The following is a 26,181-nucleotide window of genomic DNA, read 5'->3' on the forward strand; positions in this document are numbered from 1 at the left end:
CCTATTCCCTGAGACAGTAAATAAAGGCAGTAGTAGGACTTTACGGGAGGTCCTGTGGGTCCGGGAGGTCCTTTACTGTCCTGAGAACAGCTACAGGCATGGGGCATGGCAGGACAGTCCTCCTCCAGCCTCTGTAGAACAACAGAAAACAACAGACAAACAGAGGCAATTCAAAAACCCACACATGAACGTACAGCAACTCAATTCAATTTCCTATTTGTGATTCATGACAGAACAAAACATTGTGAATTAAAGTAAACAAAACTATTGGCACAGAATAGGGTGGCTAACTGGTTCAAATGGGAGATACTTATGTAAATGCTTAGCTTGGTGAGAATTGGAGATATTATGTAAATGTTCAAGAAAGAAACAGTTTTGCATTTCTCCTGGTGAGATTAAATGTCTTGGTTGGACATTTTTCAATTTCCAGGTTCCTCTATCAGTTAGTTCCTTCTGTCCAGTGCTCCAGTGTTCGTGTGTGTGGCTGGAGTGCTGTGAGGCCTCAGGTTGCTATCTCCCTGTTCCATCGGTCTGTCAACAGGGAAAATAACCTTTCTTCTCTCTTCTTCTCTCCTGGCCTCGCAGCAGCACCATACATCACATCTATCTCCTGGGCCCGGCTAGCTAGAAACACAGTTATCATTAAAAATAATTGTCCTATCCTTTTCCAATAATAAAACGTGCTTTGAAAGAGCCGGGAAGGCCGGTAGTAAATACAGGCTAGCGGTCTGTGAGAGGAGTGAGGTGGACAGGACTGTATCTCCTAGAGATGGGGTATTGGGAGTGTTTTGTAGAGTTGTTACTAACAAAGTGTCATTAGGATGTCTTGACAGAGAGAGAGAGAGAATAGAGAAAGAGAGACAGAGAGAGACGGACAGAGAGAGAGACAGAGAGATTTGTGACCTGTTCCCACAAGGAAAGGTCAACCAGTGAAGAACAAACACCATTCTAAATACCTTTTTGTACTTGAAACATTTGTACATCGTTACAACACTGTATATACAGTTGAAGTCGGAAGTTTACATACACCTTAGCCAAATATATTTAAACTCAGTTTTTCACAATTCCTGACATTCAATCTCAGTAAAAATTCCCTGTCTTAGGTCAGTTAGATCACCACTTTATTTTAAGAATGTGAAATGTCAGAATAATAATAGAGAGAATTATTTCAGCTTTTATTTATTTCATCACATTCCCAGTGGGTCAGAAGTTTACATATATCAATAAATATTTGGTAGCATTGCCTTTAAATTGTTTAACTTGGGTCAAACATTTCGGGTAGCCTTCCACAAGCTTCCCACAATAAGTTGGGTGAATATTGGCCCATTCCTCCTGACAGAGCTGGTGTAACTGAGTCAGGTTTGTAGGCCTCCTTGCTCGCACATTTCCAGTTCTGCCCACACATTTTCTATAGGATTGAGGTTAGGGCTTTGTGATGGCCACTCCAATACCTTGACTTTGTTGTCCTTGAGCCATTTTGCCACAACTTTGGAAGTATGCTTGGGGTCATTGTCCATTTGGAAGACCCATTTGTGACCAAGCTTTAACTTCCTGACTGATGTCTTGAGATGTTGCTTCAATATATCCACATAATTTTCCATCCTCATGATGCTATCTATTTTGTGAAGTGCACCAGTCCCTCCCGCAGCAAAGCACCCCCACAACATGATGCTGCCACCCCCGTGCTTCACGGTTGGGATGGTGTTCTTCGGATTGCAAGCCTCCCCTTTTCCTCCAAACATAACGACGGTCATTATGACCAAACAGTTCTATTTTTGTTTCATCAGACCAGAGGACATTTCTCCAAAAAAGTACGATCTTTGTCCCCATGTGCAGTTGCAAACCGTAGTCTGTTTTTTTATGGCGGTTTTGGAGCAGTGGCTTCTTCCTTGATGAGCGGCCTTTCAGGTTATATTGATATAGGACTCGTTTTACTGTGGATATAGATACTTTTGTACCTGTTTCCTCCAGCATCTTTACAAGATCTTTTGCTGTTGTTCTGGGATTGATTTGCACTTTTCGCACCAAAGTATCGTTCATCTCCAGGAGACAGAATGCGTCTCCTTCCTGAGCGGTATGATGGCTGTGTGGTCCATGGTGTTTATACTTGCGTACTATTGTTTGTATAGATGAACGTGGTACCTTCAGCCATTTGGAAATTGCTCCCAAGGATGAACCAGACTTGTGGAGGTCTACAATTGTTTTTCTGAGGTCTTGTCTGATTTCTTTTGATTTTCCCATGATGTCAAGCAAAGAGGCACTGAGTTTGAAGGTAGGCCTTGAAATACATCCACAGGTACACCTCCAATTGACTCAAATGATGTCAATTAGCCTATCAGAAGCTTCTAAAGCCATGACATCATTTTCTGGAATTTTCCAAGCTGTTTAAAGGCACAGTCAACTTAGTTTATGTAAACTTCTGACCCACTGGAATTGTGATAGAGTGAATTATAAGTGACATAATCTGTCTGTAAACAATTGTTGAAAAATGACTTGTGTCATGCACAAAGTAGATGTCCTAAATGACTTGCCAAAACTATAGTTTGTTAACAAGAAATTTGTGGAGTGGTTGAAAACTAGTTTTAATGACTCCAACCTAAGTGTATGTAAACTTCCAACTTCAACTGTATATATAATATGACATTTGTAATGTCTTTATTCTTTGGAACTTCTGTGAGTGTAATGTTTATTGTTCATTTTTATTGTTTATTTCACTTATGTATAATGTCTACTTCATTTGCTTTCGCAATGTTAACATATGTTTCCCATGCCAATAAAGCCCCTTGTATTGAACTGAGAGAGAGAGAGAGAGAGAGAGAGAGAGAGAGAGAGAGAGAGAGAGAGAGAGAGAGAGAGAGAGAGAGAGAGAGAGAGAGAGAGGGAGAGAGAGAGAGAGATATAGAGATATATAGAGATATATAGAGATATAGACATATGAGTAAGCCCGAACGTGTTTAATTAAAATACATTTTGTTCATCTAACACGTCTAGCTAGGTCAGTCCTGGACATGTCTCATGTTACTGTCTGGTCTAGCTAGGTCAGTCCTGGACATGTCTCATGTTACTGTCTGGTCTAGCTAGGTCAGTCCTGGTCATGTCTCTCATGTTACTGCCTGGTCTAGCTAGGTCAGTCCTGGTCATGTCTCTCATGTTACTGTCTGGTATAGCTAGGTCAGTCCTGGTCATGTCTCTCATGTTACTGTCTGGTCTAGCTAGGTCAGTCCTGGACATGTCTCATGATACTGTCTGGTCTAGTTAGGTCAGTGTTGGACATGTCTCATGTTACTGTCTGGTCTAGCTAGGTCAGTCCTGGTCATGTCTCTCATGTTACTGTCTGGTCTAGCTAGGTCAGTCCTGGTCATGTCTCTCATGTTACTGTCTGGTCTAGCTAGGTCAGTCCTGGTCATGTCTCTCATGTTACTGTCTGGTCTAGCTAGGTCAGTCCTGGTCATGTCTCTCATGTTACTGTCTGGTCTAGCTAGGTCAGTCCTGGTCATGTCTCTCATGTTGACTGTCTGGTCTAGCTAGGTCAGTCCTGGTCATGTCTCTCATGTTACTGTCTGGTCTAGCTAGGTCAGTCCTGGTCATGTCTCTCATGTTACTGTCTGGTCTAGCTAGGTCAGTCCTGGACATGTCTCTCATGTTACTGTCTGGTCTAGCTAGGTCAGTCCTGGTCATGTCTCTCATGTTACTGTCTGGTCTAGCTAGGTCAGTCCTGGTCATGTCTCTCATGTTACTGCCTGGTCTAGCTAGGTCAGTCCTGGTCATGTCTCTCATGTTACTGCCTGGTCTAGCTAGGTCAGTCCTGGTCATGTCTCTCATGTTACTGTCTGGTCTAGCTAGGTCAGTCCTGGTCATGTCTCTCATGTTACTGTCTGGTCTAGCTAGGTCAGTCCTGGTCATGTCTCTCATGTTACTGTCTGGTCTAGCTAGGTCAGTCCTGGTCATGTCTCTCATGTTACTGTCTGGTCTAGCTAGGTCAGTCCTGGTCATGTCTCTCATGTTACTGTCTGGTCTAGCTAGGTCAGTCCTGGTCATGTCTCTCATGTTACTGTCTGGTCTAGCTAGGTCAGTCCTGGTCATGTCTCTCATGTTACTGTCTGGGTCTAGCTAGGTCAGTCCTGGTCATGTCTCTCATGTTACTGTCTGGTATAGCTAGGTCAGTCCTGGTCATGTCTCTCATGTTACTGTCTGGTCTAGCTAGGTCAGTCCTGGACATGTCTCATGTTACTGCCTGGTCTAGCTAGGTCAGTCCCTGGTCATGTCTCTCATGTTACTGTCTGGTCTAGCTAGGTCAGTCCTGGTCATGTCTCTCATGTTACTGTCTGGTATAGCTAGGTCAGTCCTGGTCATGTCTCCCATGTTACTGTCTGGTCTAGCTAGGTCAGTCCTGGTCATGTCTCTCATGTTACTGTCTGGTATAGCTAGGTCAGTCCTGGTCATGTCTCTCATGTTACTGTCTGGTCTAGCTAGGTCAGTCCTGGACATGTCTCATGTTACTGTCTGGTCTAGCTAGGTCAGTCCTGGACATGTCTCTCATGTTACTGCCTGGTTTAGCTAGGTCAGTCCTGGTCATGTCTCTCATGTTACTGCCTGGTCTAGCTAGGTCAGACCTGGACATGTCTCTCATGTTACTGCCTGGTCTAGCTAGGTCAGTCCTGGTCATGTCTCTCATGTTACTGCCTGGTCTAGCTAGGTCAGTCCTGGTCATGTCTCTCATGATACTGTCTGGTCTAGCTAGGTCAGTGTTGGACATGTCTCATGATACTGTCTGGTCTAGTTGGTGGGTTGGATGGATGGTTAGATGGTAGTCTCTCTCAGTTATTCATCTTCTTGGAGTGGAATATAGTTGGCGGGTTGGATGAATGGTTAGATGGTAGTCTTTCTCAGTTATTCATCTTCTTGGAGTGGAATATAGTTGGTGGGTTGGATGGATGGTTAGATGGTAGTCTCTCTCAGTTATTCATCTTCTTGGAGTGGATGAGAGTTGGTGGGTTGGATGGATGGTTAGATGGTAGTCTGTCTCAGTTATTCATCTTCTTGGAGTGGATGAGAGTTGGTGGGTTGGATGGATGGTTAGATGGTAGTCTCTCTCAGTTATTCATCTTCTTGGAGTGGAATATAGTTGGTGGGTTGGATGGATGGTTAGATGGTAGTCTTTCTCAGTTATTCATCTTCTTGGAGTGGATGAGAGTTGGCGGGTTGGATGGATGGTTAGATGGTAGTCTCTCTCAGTTATTCATCTTCTTGGAGTGGATGAGAGTTGGCGGGTTGGATGGATGGTTAGATGGTAGTCTCTCTCAGTTATTCATCTTCTTGGAGTGGAATATAGTTGGCGGGTTGGATGAATGGTTAGATGGTAGTCTCTCTCAGTTATTCATCTTCTTGGAGTGGATGAGAGTTGGTGGGTTGGATGGATGGTTAGATGGTAGTCTCTCTCAGTTATTCATCATCTTGGAGTGGATGAGAGTTGGTGGGTTGGATGGATGGTTAGATGGTAGTCTCTCTCAGTTATTCATCTTCTTGGAGTGGATGAGAGTTGGCGGGTTGGATGGATGGTTAGATGGTAGTCTCTCTCAGTTATTCATCTTCTTGGAGTGGATGAGAGTTGGCGGGTTGGATGGATGGTTAGATGGTAGTCTCTCTCAGTTATTCATCTTCTTGGAGTGGATGAGAGTTGGCGGGTTGGATGGATGGTTTCTTTCTCAACAGACTTTCATACAGCGTCAGACTTCGAGCATGGCTCGCGAGACTAGTTGTTTGGTGTAACGGTTGTCTGGTTGATTAGTTGGTTGGTTGTTTAAATGGTTGGTTGGTCTGTTGGTTGTTGGTCTGTTGGTCGTTTAAATGGTTGGTCATTTAAATGGTTGGTCGTTTAAATGGTTGGTCATTTAAATGGTTGGTTGGTCTGTTGGTTGTTGGTCTGATGGTTGTTGGTCTGTTGGTTGTTGGTCTGCTGGTTATTGGTCTGTTGGTTGTTGGTCTGTTGGTTATTGGTCTGTTGGTTATTGGTCTGTTGGTTGTTGGTCTGTTGGTTATTGGTCTGCTGGTTATTGGTCTGTTGGTTGTTGGTCTGCTGGTTATTTGTCTGTTGGTCTGTTGGTTATTGGTCTGCTGGTTATTGGTCTGTTGGTTATTGGTCTGTTGGTTGTTGGTCTGTTGGTTATTGGTCTGTTGGTTGTTGGTCTGTTGGTTGTTGGTCTGTTGGTTGTTGGTTATTGGTTGTTGGTCTGTTGGTTATTGGTCTGTTGGTTATTGGTCTGTTGGTTGTTGGTCTGTTGGTTGTTGGTCTGTTGGTTATTGGTCTGTTGCTCTGTTGGTTATTGGTCTGTTGTTCTGTTGGTCTACTGGTTATTGGTCTGTTGGTTATTGGTCTGTTGGTTGTTGATCTGTTGGTTGTTGGTCTGTTGGTTGTTGGTCTGTTGGTCTGTTGGTCTGTTGGTTGTTGGTCTGTTGGTTATTGGTCTGTTGGTCTGTTGATTATTGGTCTGTTGGTCTGTTGATCTGTTGGTTATTGGTCTGTTGTTCTGTTGGTTATTGGTCTGTTGGTCTGTTGATATTGGTCTGTTGGTCTGTTGATCTGTTGGTTATTGGTCTGTTGGTCTGTTGGTTATTGGTCTGTTGGTCTGTTGGTTATTGGTCTGTTGGTTATTGGTCTGTTGGTTATTGGTCTGTTGGTTGTTGGTCTGTTGGTTATTGGTCTGTTGGTTATTGGTTGTTGGTCTGTTGGTCTGTTGGTCTGCTGGTCTGTTGGTTATTGGTCTGTTGGTCTGTTGGTCTGTTGGTCTGTTGGTTATTGGTCTGTTGGTTATTGGTTGTTGGTCTGTTGGTTATTGGTCTGTTGGTTGTTGGTCTGTTGGTTGTTGGTCTGTTGGTTATTGGTCTGTTGGTTGTTGGTTGTTGGTCTGTTGGTCTGTTGGTCTGTTGGTTATTGGTCTGTTGGTTATTGGTCTGTTGGTTATTGGTCTGTTGGTTGTTGGTCTGTTGGTTATTGGTCTGTTGGTTATTGGTTTGTTGGTCTGTTGGTCTGTTGGTCTGTTGGTCTGTTGGTTATTGGTCTGTTGGTCTGTTGGTCTGTTGGTCTGTTGGTTATTGGTCTGTTGGTTATTGGTTGTTGGTCTGTTGGTTATTGGTCTGTTGGTTGTTGGTCTGTTGGTTGTTGGTCTGTTGGTTATTGGTCTGTTGGTTATTGGTTGTTGGTCTGTTGGTCTGTTGGTTATTGGTCTGTTGGTTGTTGGTTGTTGTTCTGTTGGTTGTTGGTCTGATGGTTGTTGGTCTGTTGGTTGTTGGTCTGTTGGTCTGTTGGTTATTGGTCTGTTGGTTATTGGTCTGTTGGTCTGTTGGTTATTGGTCTGTTGGTCTGTTGATTGTTGGTTGTTGGTCTGTTGGTTGTTGGTCTGTTGGTCTGTTGGTTATTGTCTGTTGGTTATTGGCCTGTTGGTTATTGGTCTGTTGGTTGTTGGTCTGTTGGTTATTGGTTGTTGGTTGTTGGTCTGTTGGTTGTTGGTCTGTTGGTTATTGGTCTGTTGGTTATTGGTCTGTTGGTCTGTTGGTTATTGGTTGTTGGTCTGTTGGTTATTGGTCTGTTGGTCTGTTGGTTATTGGTCTGTTGGTTATTGGTCTGTTGGTCTGTTGATTGTTGGTTATTGGTCTGTTGGTTATTGGTCTGTTGGTCTGTTGGTTGTTGGTCTGTTGGTTGTTGGTCTGTTGGTCTGTTGGTCTGTTGGTTATTGGTCTGTTGGTCTGTTGATTGTTGGTTGTTGGTCTGTTGGTTGTTGGTCTGTTGGTCTGTTGGTTATTGTCTGTTGGTTATTGGCCTGTTGGTTATTGGTCTGTTGGTCTGTTGGTCTGTTGATTGTTGGTTGTTGGTCTGTTGGTTGTTGGTCTGTTGGTTGTTGGTCTGTTGGTCTGTTGGTCTGTTGGTCTGTTGGTTATTGGTCTGTTGGTCTGTTGATTGTTGGTTGTTGGTCTGTTGGTTGTTGGTCTGTTGGTCTGTTGGTTATTGTCTGTTGGTTATTGGCCTGTTGGTTATTGGTCTGTTGGTCTGTTGGTCTGTTGATTGTTGGTTGTTGGTCTGTTGGTTGTTGGTCTGTTGGTCTGTTGGTTATTGTCTGTTGGTTATTGGCCTGTTGGTTATTGGTCTGTTGGTTATTGGTCTGTTGGTTGTTGGTCTGTTGGTTATTGGTCTGTTGGTTATTGGTTGTTGGTCTGTTGGTCTGTTGGTTATTGGTCTGTTGGTTATTGGTTGTTGGTCTGTTGGTTGTTGGTCTGATGGTTATTGGTTGTTGGTCTGTTGGTCTGTTGGTCTGTTGGTTATTGGTCTGTTGGTTATTGGTCTGTTGGTTATTGGTCTGTTGGTTGTTGGTCTGTTGGTTATTGGTCTGTTGGTTATTGGTTGTTGGTCTGTTGGTCTGTTGGTCTGTTGGTCTGTTGGTTATTGGTCTGTTGGTCTGTTGGTCTGTTGGTCTGTTGGTTATTGGTCTGTTGGTTATTGGTTGTTGGTCTGTTGGTTATTGGTCTGTTGGTTATTGGTCTGTTGGTTGTTGGTCTGTTGGTTATTGGTCTGTTGGTTATTGGTTGTTGGTCTGTTGGTCTGTTGGTTATTGGTCTGTTGGTTGTTGGTTGTTGGTCTGTTGGTTGTTGGTCTGATGGTTGTTGGTCTGTTGGTTGTTGGTCTGTTGGTCTGTTGGTTATTGGTCTGTTGGTTATTGGTCTGTTGGTCTGTTGGTTATTGGTCTGTTGGTCTGTTGATTGTTGGTTGTTGGTCTGTTGGTTGTTGGTCTGTTGGTCTGTTGTTTATTGTCTGTTGGTTATTGGCCTGTTGGTTATTGGTCTGTTGGTTGTTGGTCTGTTGGTTATTGGTTGTTGGTTGTTGGTCTGTTGGTTGTTGGTCTGTTGGTTATTGGTCTGTTGGTTATTGGTCTGTTGGTCTGTTGGTTATTGGTTGTTGGTCTGTTGGTTATTGGTCTGTTGGTCTGTTGGTTATTGGTCTGTTGGTTATTGGTCTGTTGATTGTTGGTTATTGGTCTGTTGGTTATTGGTCTGTTGGTCTGTTGGTTGTTGGTCTGTTGGTTGTTGGTCTGTTGGTCTGTTGGTCTGTTGGTCTGTTGGTTATTGGTCTGTTGGTCTGTTGATTGTTGGTTGTTGGTCTGTTGGTTGTTGGTCTGTTGGTCTGTTGGTTATTGTCTGTTGGTTATTGGCCTGTTGGTTATTGGTCTGTTGGTCTGTTGGTCTGTTGATTGTTGGTTGTTGGTCTGTTGGTTGTTGGTCTGTTGGTCTGTTGGTTATTGTCTGTTGGTTATTGGCCTGTTGGTTATTGGTCTGTTGGTTATTGGTCTGTTGGTTGTTGGTCTGTTGGTTATTGGTCTGTTGGTTATTGGTTGTTGGTCTGTTGGTCTGTTGGTTATTGGTCTGTTGGTTATTGGTTGTTGGTCTGTTGGTTGTTGGTCTGATGGTTGTTGGTCTGTTGGTTGTTGGTCTGTTGGTCTGTTGGTTATTGGTCTGTTGGTTATTGGTCTGTTGGTCTGTTGGTTATTGGTCTGTTGGTCTGTTGATTGTTGGTTGTTGGTCTGTTGGTTGTTGGTCTGTTGGTCTGTTGGTTATTGTCTGTTGGTTATTGGCCTGTTGGTTATTGGTCTGTTGGTTGTTGGTCTGTTGGTTATTGGTTGTTGGTTGTTGGTCTGTTGGTTGTTGGTCTGTTGGTTGTTGGTCTGTTGGTTATTGGTCTGTTGGTCTGTTGGTTATTGGTTGTTGGTCTGTTGGTTATTGGTCTGTTGGTCTGTTGGTTATTGGTCTGTTGGTTATTGGTCTGTTGGTCTGTTGATTGTTGGTTATTGGTCTGTTGGTTATTGGTCTGTTGGTCTGTTGGTTGTTGGTCTGTTGGTTGTTGGTCTGTTGGTCTGTTGGTCTGTTGGTCTGTTGGTTATTGGTCTGTTGGTCTGTTGATTGTTGGTTGTTGGTCTGTTGGTTGTTGGTCTGTTGGTCTGTTGGTTATTGTCTGTTGGTTATTGGCCTGTTGGTTATTGGTCTGTTGGTTGTTGGTCTGTTGCTTATTGGTCTGTTGGTCTGTTGGTCTGTTGGTTGTTGGTCTGTTGGTTATTGGTTGTTGGTCTGTTGGTTGTTGGTCTGTTGGTCGTTTAAATGGTTGGTCGTTTAAATGGTTGGTCGGTCTGTTGGTTGTTGGTCTGTTGGTTATTGGTTGTTGGTCTGTTGGTTGTTGGTCTGTTGGTTATTGGTCTGATGGTTGTTGGTCTGATGGTTGTTGGTCTGTTGGTTATTGGTCTGTTGGTTGTTGGTCTGTTGGTCTGTTGGTTATTGTCTGTTGGTTATTGGCCTGTTGGTTATTGGTCTGTTGGTTATTGGTTGTTGGTCTGTTGGTTGTTGGTCTGTTGGTTATTGGTCTGATGGTTGTTGGTCTGATGGTTGTTGGTCTGTTGGTTATTGGTCTGTTGGTTGTTGGTCTGTTGGTTTGTTGGTTATTGTCTGTTGGTTATTGGCCTGTTGGTTATTGGTCTGTTGGTTGTTGGTTATTGGTCTGTTGGTTATTGGTCTGTTGGTTATTGGTTGTTGGTCTGTTGGTTATTGGTCTGTTGGTTATTGGTCTGTTGGTTATTGGTCTGTTGGTTATTGGTTTGTTGGTCTGTTGATTGTTGGTTATTGGTCTGTTGGTTATTGGTCTGTTGGTCTGTTGGTTGTTGGTCTGTTGGTTGTTGGTCTGTTGGTCTGTTGGTTATTGGTCTGTTGGTCTGTTGGTTATTGGTCTGTTGGTTATTGGTCTGTTGGTCTGTTGATTGTTGGTTATTGGTCTGTTGGTTATTGGTCTGTTGGTCTGTTGGTTGTTGGTCTGTTGGTTGTTGGTCTGTTGGTTGTTGGTCTGTTGGTTGTTGGTCTGTTGGTTGTTGGTCTGTTGGTTATTGGTCTGTTGGTCTGTTGGTTGTTGGTCTGTTGGTTGTTGGTCTGTTGGTTATTGGTCTGTTGGTCTGTTGGTTATTGGTCTGTTGGTTATTGGTCTGTTGGTTGTTGGTCTGTTGGTTATTGGTCTGTTGGTTATTGGTCTGTTGGTCTGTTGGTTATTGGTTATTGGTCTGTTGGTTATTGATCTGTTGGTTATTGGTCTGTTGGTTATTGGTCTGTTGGTTATTGGTCTGTTGGTTATTGGTCTGTTGGTTGTTGGTCTGTTGGTTATTGGTTGTTGGTTGTTGGTCTGTTGGTCTGTTGGTTGTTGGTCTGTTGGTTGTTGGTCTGTTGGTCTGTTGGTCTGTTGGTTATTGGTCTGTTGGTTATTGGTTGTTGGTTGTTGGTCTGTTGGTCTGTTGGTTATTGGTCTGTTGGTTGTTGGTCTGTTGGTCTGTTGGTTGTTGGTCTGTTGGTTGTTGGTCTGTTGGTTATTGGTTGTTGGTTATTGGTCTGTTGGTCTGTTGGTTGTTGGTCTGTTGGTTATTGGTTGTTGGTCTGTTGGTTGTTGGTCTGTTGGTTGTTGGTCTGTTGGTTGTTGGTCTGTTGGTCTGTTGGTCTGTTGGTTGTTGGTCTGTTGGTTATTGGTCTGTTGGTTGTTGGTCTGTTGGTTATTGGTCTGTTGGTTATTGGTTGTTGGTCTGTTGGTCTGTTGGTTTTTGGTCTTTTGGTCTGTTGGTTATTGGTCTGTTGGTTATTGGTCTGTTGGTTGTTGGTCTGTTGGTCTGTTGGTTATTGGTTGTTGGTCTGTTGGTTATTGGTCTGTTGGTCTGTTGGTTATTGGTCTGTTGGTTATTGGTCTGTTGGTCTGTTGATTGTTGGTTATTGGTCTGTTGGTTATTGGTCTGTTGGTCTGTTGGTTGTTGGTCTGTTGGTTGTTGGTCTGTTGGTCTGTTGGTTATTGGTCTGTTGGTCTGTTGGTTATTTGTCTGTTGGTCTGTTGATTGTTGGTTGTTAGTCTGTTGGTTATTGGTCTGTTGGTCTGTTGGTTATTGGTCTGTTGGTTGTTGGTCTGTTGGTTGTTGGTCTGCTGGTTGTTGGTCTGTTGGTTATTGGTCTGTTGGTCTGTTGGTCTGTTGGTTGTTGGTCTGTTGGTTGTTGGTCTGTTGGTCTGTTGGTTATTGGTCTGTTGGTCTGTTGGTTATTGGTCTGTTGGTTATTGGTCTGTTGGTTGTTGGTCTGTTGGTCTGTTGGTTATTGGTCTGTTGGTTATTGGTCTGTTGGTCTGTTGGTTATTGGTCTGTTGGTTATTGGTCTGTTGGTTGTTGGTCTGTTGGTCTGTTGGTTATTGGTCTGTTGGTTATTGGTCTGTTGGTTATTGGTCTGTTGGTTGTTGGTTGTTGGTCTGTTGGTCTGTTGGTTATTGGTCTGTTGGTTGTTGGTCTGTTGGTCTGTTGGTTTTTGGTCTGTTGGTTGTTGGTCTGTTGGTCTGTTGATTGTTGGTTATTGGTCTGTTGGTTGTTGGTCTGTTGGTTATTGGTCTGTTGGTTATTGGTTGTTGGTCTGTTGGTTGTTGGTCTGTTGGTTGTTGGTCTGTTGGTTATTGGTCTGTTGGTTATTGGTTGTTGGTCTGTTGGTCTGTTGGTCTGTTGGTTATTGGTCTGTTGGTCTGTTGGTCTGTTGGTCTGTTGGTTGTTGGTCTGTTGGTTATTGGTTGTTGGTCTGTTGGTTGTTGGTCTGTTGGTCGTTTAAATGGTTGGTCGTTTAAATGGTTGGTCGGGTCTGTTGGTTGTTGGTCTGATGGTTGTTGGTCTGTTGGTTGTTGGTCTGTTGGTTATTGGTCTGATGGTTGTTGGTCTGATGGTTGTTGGTCTGTTGGTTATTGGTCTGTTGGTTGTTGGTCTGTTGGTCTGTTGGTTATTGTCTGTTGGTTATTGGCCTGTTGGTTATTGGTCTGTTGGTTGTTGGTTATTGGTCTGTTGGTTGTTGGTCTGTTGGTTGTTGGTTGTTGGTCTGTTGGTTATTGGTCTGTTGGTTGTTGGTCTGTTGGTTATTGGTCTGTTGGTTATTGGTCTGTTGGTTATTGGTCTGTTGGTCTGTTGATTGTTGGTTATTGGTCTGTTGGTTATTGGTCTGTTGGTCTGTTGGTTGTTGGTCTGTTGGTTGTTGGTCTGTTGGTCTGTTGGTTTATTGGTCTGTTGGTCTGTTGGTTATTGGTCTGTTGGTTATTGGTCTGTTGGTCTGTTGATTGTTGGTTATTGGTCTGTTGGTTATTGGTCTGTTGGTTATTGGTTGTTGGTCTGTTGGTTGTTGGTCTGTTGGTCGTTTAAATGGTTGGTCGTTTAAATGGTTGGTCGGTCTGTTGGTTGTTGGTCTGATGGTTGTTGGTCTGTTGGTTGTTGGTCTGTTGGTTATTGGTCTGATGGTTGTTGGTCTGATGGTTGTTGGTCTGTTGGTTATTGGTCTGTTGGTTATTGGTTGTTGGTCTGTTGGTTATTGGTCTGTTGGTTATTGGTCTGTTGGTTATTGGTCTGTTGGTTATTGGTCTGTTGGTTATTGGTCTGTTGGTCTGTTGATTGTTGGTTATTGGTCTGTTGGTTATTGGTCTGTTGGTCTGTTGGTTGTTGGTCTGTTGGTTGTTGGTCTGTTCGTCTGTTGGTTATTGGTCTGTTGGTCTGTTGGTTATTGGTCTGTTGGTTATTGGTCTGTTGGTCTGTTGATTGTTGGTTATTGGTCTGTTGGTTATTGGTCTGTTGGTCTGTTGGTTGTTGGTCTGTTGGTTGTTGGTCTGTTGGTTGTTGGTCTGTTGGTCTGTTGGTTGTTGGTCTGTTGGTTGTTGGTCTGTTGGTTATTGGTCTGTTGGTCTGTTGGTTATTGGTCTGTTGGTTATTGGTCTGTTGGTTGTTGGTCTGTTGGTTATTGGTCTGTTGGTCTGTTGGTTATTGGTTATTGGTCTGTTGGTTATTGATCTGTTGGTTATTGGTCTGTTGGTTATTGGTCTGTTGGTTATTGGTCTGTTGGTTATTGGTCTGTTGGTTGTTGGTCTGTTGGTTATTGGTTGTTGGTTGTTGGTCTGTTGGTCTGTTGGTTGTTGGTCTGTTGGTTGTTGGTCTGTTGGTCTGTTGGTCTGTTGGTTATTGGTCTGTTGGTTATTGGTTGTTGGTTGTTGGTCTGTTGGTCTGTTGGTTATTGGTCTGTTGGTTGTTGGTCTGTTGGTCTGTTGGTTGTTGGTCTGTTGGTTGTTGGTCTGTTGGTTATTGGTTGTTGGTTATTGGTCTGTTGGTCTGTTGGTTGTTGGTCTGTTGGTTATTGGTTGTTGGTCTGTTGGTTGTTGGTCTGTTGGTTGTTGGTCTGTTGGTTGTTGGTCTGTTGGTCTGTTGGTCTGTTGGTTGTTGGTCTGTTGGTTGTTGGTCTGTTGGTTGTTGGTCTGTTGGTTGTTGGTCTGTTGGTTATTGGTCTGTTGGTCTGTTGGTTGTTGGTCTGTTGGTTGTTGGTCTGTTGGTTATTGGTCTGTTGGTCTGTTGGTTATTGGTCTGTTGGTTATTGGTCTGTTGGTTGTTGGTCTGTTGGTTATTGGTCTGTTGGTTATTGGTCTGTTGGTCTGTTGGTTATTGGTTATTGGTCTGTTGGTTATTGATCTGTTGGTTATTGGTCTGTTGGTTATTGGTCTGTTGGTTATTGGTCTGTTGGTTATTGGTCTGTTGGTTGTTGGTCTGTTGGTTATTGGTTGTTGGTTGTTGGTCTGTTGGTCTGTTGGTTGTTGGTCTGTTGGTTGTTGGTCTGTTGGTCTGTTGGTCTGTTGGTTATTGGTCTGTTGGTTATTGGTTGTTGGTTGTTGGTCTGTTGGTCTGTTGGTTATTGGTCTGTTGGTTGTTGGTCTGTTGGTCTGTTGGTTGTTGGTCTGTTGGTTGTTGGTCTGTTGGTTATTGGTTGTTGGTTATTGGTCTGTTGGTCTGTTGGTTGTTGGTCTGTTGGTTATTGGTCTGTTGGTTGTTGGTCTGTTGGTTATTGGTCGGTTGGTTATTGGTTGTTGGTCTGTTGGTCTGTTGGTTTTTGGTCTTTTGGTCTGTTGGTTATTGGTCTGTTGGTTATTGGTCTGTTGGTTATTGGTCTGTTGGTTTTTGGTCTGTTGGTTTTTGGTCTGTTGGTTATTGTTCTGTTGGTTATTGGTCTGTTGGTCTGTTGGTTGTTGGTTGTTGGTCTGTTGGTCATTTGAATGGTTGGTTAAAAGGCAGTTGTTCTTACCAGTCCAGGGAGCTCACAGCACTTGTCTCGACTGGCCCAGGACGTGCTGCAGATAATGTCAAACATCTGGATCTGGAACTATACACACACAGAGAACAAATACACAGAGAAAGAGTTCATATTGGCATGACATTGCAACACACTTACGGTATACAGATTTCTACACTACTTCTACCCTGTGGTCTACACCGTGTTCTACACTGTGTTTTACACTACGTTCTACCCTGTGGTCTACACCGTGGTCTACACAATGTTCTACACCGTGGTCTACACCATGTTCTACACCATGTTCTACACCGTGTTCTACACCGTGTTCTACACCGTGATCTACACCGTGATCTACACAATATTATAAACCATGTTCTACACTGTGTTCTACACAATGTTCTACACCATGTTCTACACCATGTTATAAACCATGTTCTACACTGTGGTCTACACAATGTTCTACACCATGTTCTACACCATGTTATAAACAATGTTCTACACTGTGGTCTACACAATGTTCTACACCATGTTCTACACCATGTTCTACACAATGTTATAAACCATGTTCTACACTGTGGTCTACACAATGTTCTACACCATGTTCTACACAATGTTCTACACCATGTTCTGCACCATGTTCTACACCATGTTCTACACAATGTTATAAACCATGTTCTACACTGTGGTCTACACAATGTTCTACACCATGTTCTACACAATGTTCTACACCATGTTCTGCACCATGTTCTACACTGTGGTCTACATCGTGGTCTGCACAATGTTATACACCAAGTTCTACACCGTGGTCTACACCGTAGTCTACACAATGTTCTAAACCATGTTCTACACTGTGGTCTACACAATGTTCTACACAATGTTCTACACCATGTTCTACACCATGTTCTACACCATGTTCTACACTGTGGTCTACACTGTGGTCTACACAATGTTCTAAACCATGTTCTATGTTGTACACCGTGGTCTACGTTGTACACCGTGGTCTACACCATGCTCTATGTTCTACACCGTGGTCTACACCGTGTTCTACATCGTGTTCTACATGCTTCAGAGAAATATCCAAATATGGGTTGTGAGGTTTGATGGTGACTCTGTCTGATCAACAGGCTGTTTGATGGTGACTCTGTCTGATCAACAGGCTGTTTAATGGTGACTGTCTGCTCAACAGGCTGTTTAATGGTGACTGTCTGCTCAACAGGCTGTTTAATGGTGACTGTCTGATCAACAGGCTGTTTGATGGTGACTCTGTCTGATCAACAGGCTGTTTAATGGTGACTGTCTGATCAACAGGCTGTTTAATGGTGACTGTCTGCTCAACAGGCTGTTTGATGGTGACTCTGTCTGCTCAACAGGCTGTTTAATGGTGACTGTCTGCTCAACAGGCTGTTTGATGGTGACTCTGTCTGATCAACAGGCTGTTTAATGGTGACTGTTTGATCAACAGGCTGTTTGATGGTGACTGTCTGCTCAACAGGCTGTTTGATGGTGACTCTGTCTGCTCAACAGGCTGTTTGATGGTGACTCTGTCTGCTCAACAGGCTGTTTAATGATGACTCTGTCTGATCAACAGGCTGTTTGATGGTGACTCTGTCTGCTCAACAGGCTGTTTGATGGTGACTGTCTGCTCAACAGGCTGTTTGATGGTGACTCTGTCTGCTCAACAGGCTGTTTAATGGTGACTGTCTGCTCAACAGGCTGTTTGATGGTGACTCTGTCTGATCAACAGGCTGTTTGATGGTGACTGTCTGCTCAACAGGCTGTTTGATGGTGACTGTCTGCTCAACAGGCTGTTTAATGGTGACTGTCTGCTCAACAGGCTGTTTAATGGTGACTCTGTCTGCTCAACAGGCTGTTTAATGGTGACTGTTTGATCAACAGGCTGTTTGATGGTGACTCTGTCTGATCAACAGGCTGTTTAATGGTGACTGTCTGCTCAACAGGCTGTTTAATGGTGACTGTCTGCTCAACAGGCTGTTTAATGGTGACTCTGTCTGCTCAACAGGCTGTTTAATGGTGACTGTTTGATCAACAGGCTGTTTAATGGTGACTGTCTGATCACAGGCTGTTTGATGGTGACTCTGTCTGCTCAACAGGCTGTTTAATGGTGACTGTCTGATCAACAGGCTGTTTGATGGTGACTCTGTCTGATCAACAGGCTGTTTGATGGTGACTGTCTGCTCAACAGGCTGTTTGATGGTGACTCTGTCTGCTCAACAGGCTGTTTAATGGTGACTGTCTGCTCAACAGGCTGTTTGATGGTGACTGTCTGATCAACAGGCTGTTTGATGGTGACTCTGTCTGCTCAACAGACTGTTTGATGGTGACTGTCTGCTCAACAGGCTGTTTAATGGTGACTGTCTGCTCAACAGGCTGTTTAATGGTGACTCTGTCTGCTCAACAGGCTGTTTAATGGTGACTGTTTGATCAACAGGCTGTTTAATGATGACTCTGTCTGCTCAACAGGCTGTTTAATGGTGACTGCTCAACAGGCTGTTTAATGGTGACTGTTTGATCAACAGGCTGTTTGATGGTGACTCTGTCTGCTCAACAGGCTGTTTAATGGTGACTGTCTGCTCAACAGGCTGTTTGATGGTGACTGTCTGCTCAACAGGCTGTTTAATGGTGACTCTGTCTGATCAACAGGCTGTTTAATGGTGACTCTTTCTGCTCAACAGGCTGTTTGATGGTGACTCTGTCTGATCAACAGGCTGTTTGATGGTGACTCTGTCTGCTCAACAGGCTGTTTAATGGTGACTCTGTCTGATCAACAGGCTGTTTAATGGTGACTCTGTCTGATCAACAGGCTGTTTGATGGTGACTCTGTCTGATCAACAGGCTGTTTAATGGTGACTGTCTGATCAACAGGCTGTTTGATGGTGACTCTGTCTGATCAACAGGCTGTTTAATGGTGACTGTCTGCTCAACAGGCTGTTTGATGGTGACTCTGTCTGATCAACAGGCTGTTTAATGGTGACTGTCTGATCAACAGGCTGTTTGATGGTGACTCTGTCTGCTCAACAGGCTGTTTAATGGTGACTCTGTCTGATCAACAGGCTGTTTAATGGTGACTGTCTGCTCAACAGGCTGTTTGATGGTGACTCTGTCTGATCAACAGGCTGTTTAATGGTGACTGTCTGATCAACAGGCTGTTTAATGGTGACTGTCTGCTCAACAGGCTGTTTGATGGTGACTCTGTCTGATCACAGGCTGTTTAATGGTGACTGTCTGATCAACAGGCTGTTTAATGGTGACTGTCTGATCACAGGCTGTTTGATGGTGACTCTGTCTGATCAACAGGCTGTTTGATGGTGACTGTCTGATCAACAGGCTGTTTAATGGTGACTGTCTGCTCAACAGGCTGTTTGATGGTGACTCTGTCTGATCAACAGGCTGTTTAATGGTGACTCTGTCTGATCAACAGGCTGTTTGATGGTGACTCTGTCTGCTCAATAGGCTGTTTAATGGTGACTGTCTGCTCAACAGGCTGTTTAATGGTGACTCTGTCTGATCAACAGGCTGTTTAATGGTGACTCTGTCTGATCAACAGGCTGTTTGATGGTGACTGTCTGATCAACAGGCTGTTTAATGGTGACTCTGTCTGCTCAACAGGCTGTTTAATGGTGACTGTCTGCTCAACAGGCTGTTTGATGGTGACTGTCTGATCAACAGGCTGTTTAATGGTGACTGTCTGATCAACAGGCTGTTTGATGGTGACTCTGTCTGCTCAACAGGCTGTTTGATGGTGACTGTCTGCTCAACAGGCTGTTTGATGGTGACTCTGTCTGATCAACAGGCTGTTTGATGGTGACTGTCTGCTCAACAGGCTGTTTAATGGTGACTCTGTCTGATCAACAGGCTGTTTAATGGTGACTGTCTGCTCAACAGGCTGTTTAATGGTGACTGTCTGCTCAACAGGCTGTTTGATGGTGACTTTGTCTGCTCAACAGGCTGTTTAATGGTGACTCTGTCCGATCAACAGGCTGTTTGATGGTGACTGTCTGCTCAACAGGCTGTTTAATGGTGACTGTCTGATCAACACTGTTTAATGGTGACTCTGTCTGATCAACAGGCTGTTTAATGGTGACTGTCTGATCAACAGGCTGTTTGATGGTGACTCTGTCTGATCAACAGGCTGTTTGATGGTGACTGTCTGATCACAGGCTGTTTGATGGTGACTCTGTCTGATCAACAGGCTGTTTAATGGTGACTGTCTGATCAACAGGCTGTTTGATGGTGACTCTGTCTGATCAACAGGCTGTTTAATGGTGACTGTCTGATCAACAGGCTGTTTAATGGTGACTGTCTGCTCAACAGGCTGTTTGATGGTGACTGTCTGCTCAACAGGCTGTTTGATGGTGACTGTCTGATCACAGGCTGTTTGATGGTGACTCTGTCTGCTCAACAGGCTGTTTAATGGTGACTGTCTGCTCAACAGGCTGTTTGATGGTGACTGTCTGATCACAGGCTGTTTGATGGTGACTCTGTCTGATCAACAGGCTGTTTGATGGTGACTGTCTGATCAACAGGCTGTTTAATGGTGACTCTGTCTGATCAACAGGCTGTTTGATGGTGACTGTCTGATCACCAGGCTGTTTAATGGTGACTGTCTGATCAACAGGCTGTTTAATGGTGACTGTCTGATCAACAGGCTGTTTAATGGTGACTCTGTCTGATCAACAGGCTGTTTAATGGTGACTGTCTGCTCAACAGGCTGTTTAATGGTGACTGTCTGATCAACAGGCTGTTTAATGGTGACTGTCTGCTCAACAGGCTGTTTAATGGTGACTGTCTGCTCAACAGGCTGTTTAATGGTGACTGTCTGATCAACAGGCTGTTTGATGGTGACTCTGTCTGCTCAACAGGCTGTTTAATCTTGACTGTCTGATCAACAGGCTGTTTGATGGTGACTCTGTCTGCTCAACAGGCTGTTTGATGGTGACTCTGTCTGATCAACAGGCTGTTTGATGGTGACTGTCTGATCAACAGGCTGTTTGATGGTGACTGTCTGCTCAACAGGCTGTTTAATGGTGACTCTGTCTGATCAACAGGCTGTTTAATGGTGACTGTCTGCTCAACAGGCTGTTTAATGGTGACTGTCTGCTCAACAGGCTGTTTGATGGTGACTCTGTCTGCTCAACAGGCTGTTTGATGGTGACTCTGTCTGATCAACAGGCTGTTTAATGGTGACTGTCTGCTCAACAGGCTGTTTAATGGTGACTGTCTGATCAACAGGCTGTTTGATGGTGACTGTCTGTCTGCTCAATGATGGTGAACTGAATGACCTAAATGTACATACACACAACCCACTGGGCACACACTGGCTGAATCAACATTGTTTCCATGTCATTTCAATGAAATTACGTTGAACCAATGTGGAATAGACGTTGAATTGACGTCTGTGCCCAGTGGGAATGAACTTTCACTGAGAGTGAATCACTTTAAACACTAGGTTAAAATAAATTAAATGTATTTCTTATGAGATTACACATTGATAAGATGAAACTGCTGAGGAAATATGAAAGCCTCACCACTTTAAAGGACAATAAAGTCAGAATTAATTGTAAAACATCTCGGGGGACATTTCTTTCTTTCCACCAATTCCTCAAAATGCTGTACAAAGCAATTTCTTTTCATCAGACTGTCTCCAGAAATAATAAAATAATACAGTCTCACATAGTTGCAAAGCAGTCCATTCATCTACCCTCAGAGCTGCACAGAAATCATCACAACTATTATGCATCTAACAAAGACTGCTCCTCATCTTATTTCCTGTCCTGACATCTTGGGTCACATAGAGGATGTATGGTGTTATAGAGGCTGTAGGGTGTTGTTGTGGTGTTATAGAGGCTGTAGGGTGTTGTGGTGGTGTTGTAGAGACTGTAGGGTGTTGTGGTGGTGTTATAGAGGCTGTAGGATGTTGTGGTGGTGTTATAGAGGCTGTAGGGTGTTGTGGTGGTATTATAGAGGCTGTAGGGTGTTGTGGTGGTGTTATAGAGGCTGTAGGGTGTTGTGGTGGTGTTATAGAGGTGTAGGATGTTGTGGTGGTGTTGTAGAGACTGTAGGGTGTTGTGGTGGTATTATAGAGGATGTAGGGTGTTGTGGTGGTGTTATAGAGACTGTAGGGTGTTGTTGTGGTGTTATAGAGACTGTAGGGTGTTGTTGTGGTGTTATAGAGGCGGTAGAATGTTGTGGTGGTGTTATAGAGGCTGTAGGGTGTTGTGGTGGTGTTATAGGGTGTTGTGGTGGTGTTATAGAGGCTGTAGGATGTTGTGGTGGTGTTATAGAGACTGTAGGGTGTTGTGGTGGTGTTATAGGGTGTTGTGGTGGTGTTATAGAGGCTGTAGGGTGTTGTTGTGGTATTATAGAGGCTGTAGGGTGTTGTTGTGGTGTTATAGAGAATGTAGGGTGTTGTGGTGGTATTATAGAGGCTGTAGGGTGTTGTGGTGGTGTTATAGAGGCTGTAGGATGTTGTGGTGGTGTTATAGAGGCTGTAGGATGTTGTGGTGGTGTTATAGAGAATGTAGGGTGTTGTGGTGGTATTATAGAGGCTGTAGGGTGTTGTGGTGGTATTATAGAGGCTGTATGGTGTTGTGGTGGTGTTATAGAGGCTGTATGGTGTTGTTATGGAGGATGTAGAGTGTTGTGGTGGTGTTATAGAGGCTACAGGGTGTTGTGGTGGTGTTATAGAGGCTGTTGGGAGCTGTGGTGGTATTATAGAGGCTGTATGGTGTTGTGGTGGTATTATAGAGGCTGTATGGTGTTGTGGTGGTGTTATAGAGGCTGTATGGTGTTGTGGTGGTGTTATAGAGACTGTAGGGTGTTGTTATGGAGGATGTAGATTTTTTTGGTGGTGTTATAGAGATTGTAGGATGTTGTGGTGGTATTATAGAGGCTGTAGGGTGTTGTTGTGGTGTTATAGAGAATGTAGGGTGTTGTGGTGGTGTTATAGAGGCTGTATGGTGTTGTTATGGAGGATGTAGAGTGTTGTGGTGGTGTTATAGAGGCTGTTGGGAGCTGTGGTATTATAGAGTCTGTAGGGTGTTGTTGTGGGACTATAAAGGCTGCAGGATGTTGCGGTGGTGTTATAGAGATGTATGGTGTTGTTATGGAGGATGTAGGGTGTTATAGAGGCTGTAGAGTGTTGTGGTGGTGTTATAGAGGCTGTAGGGTGTTGTTGTGGGACTATAGAGACTGTAGGGTGTTGTTGTGGTGTTATAGAGGCTGTAGGGTGTTGTTGTGGGACTATAGAGACTGTAGGGTGTTGTTGTGGTGTTATAGAGGCTGTAGGGTGTTGTTGTGGTGTTATAGAGTCTGTAGGGTGTTGTGGTGGTGTTATAGAGGTTATATGGTGTTGTGGTGGTGTTATAGAGGCTCTAGCGTGTTGTTGTGGTGTTATAGAGGCTGTGGGGTGTTGTTATAGAGATTGTAGGGTGTTGTTATGGTGTTATAGAGGCTGTACGGTGTTGTGGTGGTGTTATAGAGCCTGTAGGGTGTTGTTATAGAGGCTGTAGGGTGTTGTTATAGAGACTGTAGGGTGTTGTTATAGAGGCTGTAGGTGTTGTGGTGCTGTTATAGAGGCTGTAGGGTGTTGTTATAGAGGCTGTAGGGTGTTGTTGTGGGGTTATAGAGGCTGCACGGTGTTGTTGTGGTATTATAGAGGATGCATGGTGTTGTTGTGGTGTTATAGAGGCTGCATGGTGTTGTGGTGGTGTTATAGAGCCTGTAGGATGTTGTTGTGGGTCTATAGAGGCTGTAGGGTGTTGTGGTGGTATTATAGAGGCTGTAGGATGTTGTTGTGGGTCTATAGAGGCTGTAGGGTGTTGTGGTGGTATTATAGAGCCTGTAGGGTGTTGTTGTGGATCTATAGAGGCTGTAGGGTGTTGTGGTGGTATTATAGAGGCTGTAGGATGTTGTTGTGGGTCTATACAGGCTGTAGGGGTGTTGTTGTGGTGTTATAGAGGCTGTAGGGTGTTGTTGTGGGACTATAGAGACTGTAGGGTGTTGTTGTGGTGTTATAGAGGCTGTAGGGTGTTGTGGTGGTATTATAGAGGCTGTAGGATGTTGTTGTGGGTCTATACAGGCTGTAGGGTGTTGTTCTGGTAATATAAAGGATGTATGGTGTGTGACTGAAAGCTGTAGGTCTATAGGACAGCCAGCTCAGAGAATGATGCAGAGACTGACAGACAGTACTCTGTGTTTCTCAAAATGAATACTACCGTGCTCGAGCACACACCCCGTGCTCGAGCAAATTGGAGCATGGGAGAGTCAGAGTATGGGTTGAATTCAAAGTATGTGAAATGAAGCTTCTGGAATGCAGTACTCTGTACATATTTTAAATCATTGATGCAAGCTTCAATGGAAAGTAGGCACAGAAATATGACGCAACCAGGTAAAAAAAATTACGGGACATTTCTTGAAATCAACGGCGCCATTATTTGAGTGAGAGAAAATAAACTTCAACTTCGGAATGAAATGTTGCCCATTCACATCTCACATGTAGCCTGACTACAATATGTTATCTTGATACGTTAATAATACATACATGGTGTGTTCATTTTGGCATGTATACCTGCCTCACAATACACACTGAAGTGTGCGAGATTGCAAGCCCACAGTAAATCGATAGGGCTAACTGCTGTTAGCTAGCCACGAAGAATTGACATCTACCTTGCATAACATTATTTTAAGTCATTTTTGCCTGTTAAACTATCTGGTTAGCTATATTATTACGCTTCACATATACAGTTGAAGTCGGAAGTTTACATACACTTAGGTTGGAGTCATTAAAACTCGTTTTTCAACCACTCCATAAATTTCTTGTTAACAAACTATAGTTTTAGCAAGTCGGTTAGGACATCTACTTTGTGCATGACACAAGTAATTTTTCCAACAATTGTTTACAGACAGATTATGTCACTTATAATTTACTGTATCACAATTCCAGTGGGTCAGAAGTTTACATACACTAAGTTGGCTGTGCTTTTAAACAGCTTGGAAAATTCCAGAAAATGATGTTATGGCTTTAAAAGCTTCTGATAGGCCAATTGACATCATTTGTGTCAACTGGAGGTGTACCTGTGGATGTATTTCAAGGCCTACCTTCAAACTCAGTGCCTCTTTGCTTGACATCATGGGAAAATCAAAAGAAATCAGACAAGACCTCAGAAAAACATTGTAGACCTCCACAAGTCTGGTTCATCCTTGGGAGCAATTTCCAAACGCCTGAAGGTACCACGCTCATCTGTACAAACAATAGTACGCAAGTATAAACACCATGGGACCACGCAGCCATCATACCGCTCAAGAAGGAGACGATTCTGTCTCCTGGAGATGAACGTACTTTGGTGCGGAAAAGTGCAAATCAACCCCAGAACTACAGCAAAGGACCTTGTGAAGATGCTGGAGGAAACAGGTACAAAAGTATCTATATCCACAGTAAAACGAGTCCTATATCAACATAACCTGAAAGGCCGCTCAGCAAGGAAGAAGCCACTGCTCCAAAACCGCCATAAAAAAGCCAGACTACGGTTTGCAACTGCACATGGGGACAAAGATCGTACTTTTTGGAGAAATGTCCTCTGGTCTGATGAAACAAAAATAGAACTGTTTGGCCATAATGACCATCCCCCTTTATGGAAATGGAGGAGGCTTGCAAGACAAAGAACACCATCCCAACCGGAAGAGGGGTGGCAGCATCATGTTGTGGGGGGTGCTTTGCTGCAGGAGGGACTGGTGCACTTCACAAAATAGATGGCATCATGAGGCAGGAAAATTATGTGGATATATTGAAGCAACATCTCTAGACATCAGTCAGGAAGTTAAAGCTTGGGTGCAAAATGGGTCTTCCAAATGTACAATGACCCCAAGCATACTTCCAAAGTTGTGGCAAAAATGGCTTAAGGACAACAAAGTCATGGTATTGGAGTGGCCATCACAAAGCCCTGACATCAATCCTATAGAACATTGGTGGGCAGTACTGGAAAAGTGTGTGCGAGCAAGGAGGCCTACAAACCAGACTCAGTTACACCAGCTCTGTCAGGAGGAATGGGCCAAAATTTACCAAAATTATTGTAGGAAGCTTGTGGAAGGTTACCAGAAACAATTGACCCAAGTTAAACAATTTAAAGGCAATGCTTCCAAATACTGAGTGTATGTAAGCTTCTGACCCACTGGGAATGAGATGAAATAAATAAAAGCTGAAATAAATCATTCTCTCTACTATTATTCTGACATTTTGCATTTTTAAAATAAAGTGGGGATCCTAACTGACCTAAGACAGGGAATTTGTACTGGGATTAAACGTCAGGAATTGTGAAAAAGTGAGTTGAAATGTATTTGGCTAAGGTGTATGTAACCTTCCCACTTCAACCGTAGCTAGCTGATAGTTATGAAGTAATGAAGATCCTCTGAGAATGCACTCGCAGCATGAGCGTGTGAAACACGGTAGTATGCATATTGAGAAATACCCCATGTCATGCTTTGAAAGTGAAATGTCTTGTACATCTAGAGGTTGCTTGTCTTGCAGGTGTGTTGAAGATGTCTAGTTAGGTTTAGGGTTTTGGGTTAGGAGTAGTTTAAATGAAAAGAAACACCTGTAAACTATGCTTGTTTCTTGTCTTAACGTTTCATGCTTTTCAACCTTTGTAAAAACACAAACATTAACACCTTATGGTGATACTGTGTAAACTGCACAATGTGTGGTAGATTCCTCCATCATTCTTACCGGAGCTGAGTTGTCCCTCTTCCCTCTGGATCGTACCATGCGTCCCAGTACCTCCACCCCGTCTATACTGATGTTGCCAGCCGCGTTGATGGGCTTTCCTCCCACTACCTTACAGTCAACCACCACCCTGGCTGTGGTCTTACTGATCGCCATGTGGAGCTGTGGGAAGACGAGATGGAACACCATGTTTTAAACATACTGACACTAACCACAGTATTATCAGTCTGTGGGGAGAGGAGATGGAACACCATGTTTTAAACATACTGACACTAACCACAGTATTATCAGTCTGTGGGGAGAGGAGATGGAACACC

The 26,181-nt window shown here is 43.7% G+C and overlaps 1 protein-coding gene across 1 annotated transcript; it reads right to left on the bottom strand.

The window, feature by feature from the left end:
• LOC123739239 (collagen alpha-1(XIV) chain-like) lies at positions 1 to 26,029 on the bottom strand (the record flags this gene model as incomplete). Its single annotated transcript, XM_045713700.1, has 3 exons — positions 25,868 to 26,029; positions 15,139 to 15,216; positions 1 to 131 (listed from the first exon to the last, which is right to left on the bottom strand). Coding segments are annotated over exons 1-3 (362 nt in total), but the record flags the coding sequence as incomplete, so codon positions are not given.
• Positions 26,030 to 26,181: the final 152 nt, after the last annotated feature.

Source organism: Salmo salar, unplaced genomic scaffold (assembly GCF_905237065.1).
Source record: "Salmo salar unplaced genomic scaffold, Ssal_v3.1, whole genome shotgun sequence".
In the NCBI taxonomy this organism is placed as follows: domain Eukaryota; kingdom Metazoa; phylum Chordata; class Actinopteri; order Salmoniformes; family Salmonidae; genus Salmo; species Salmo salar.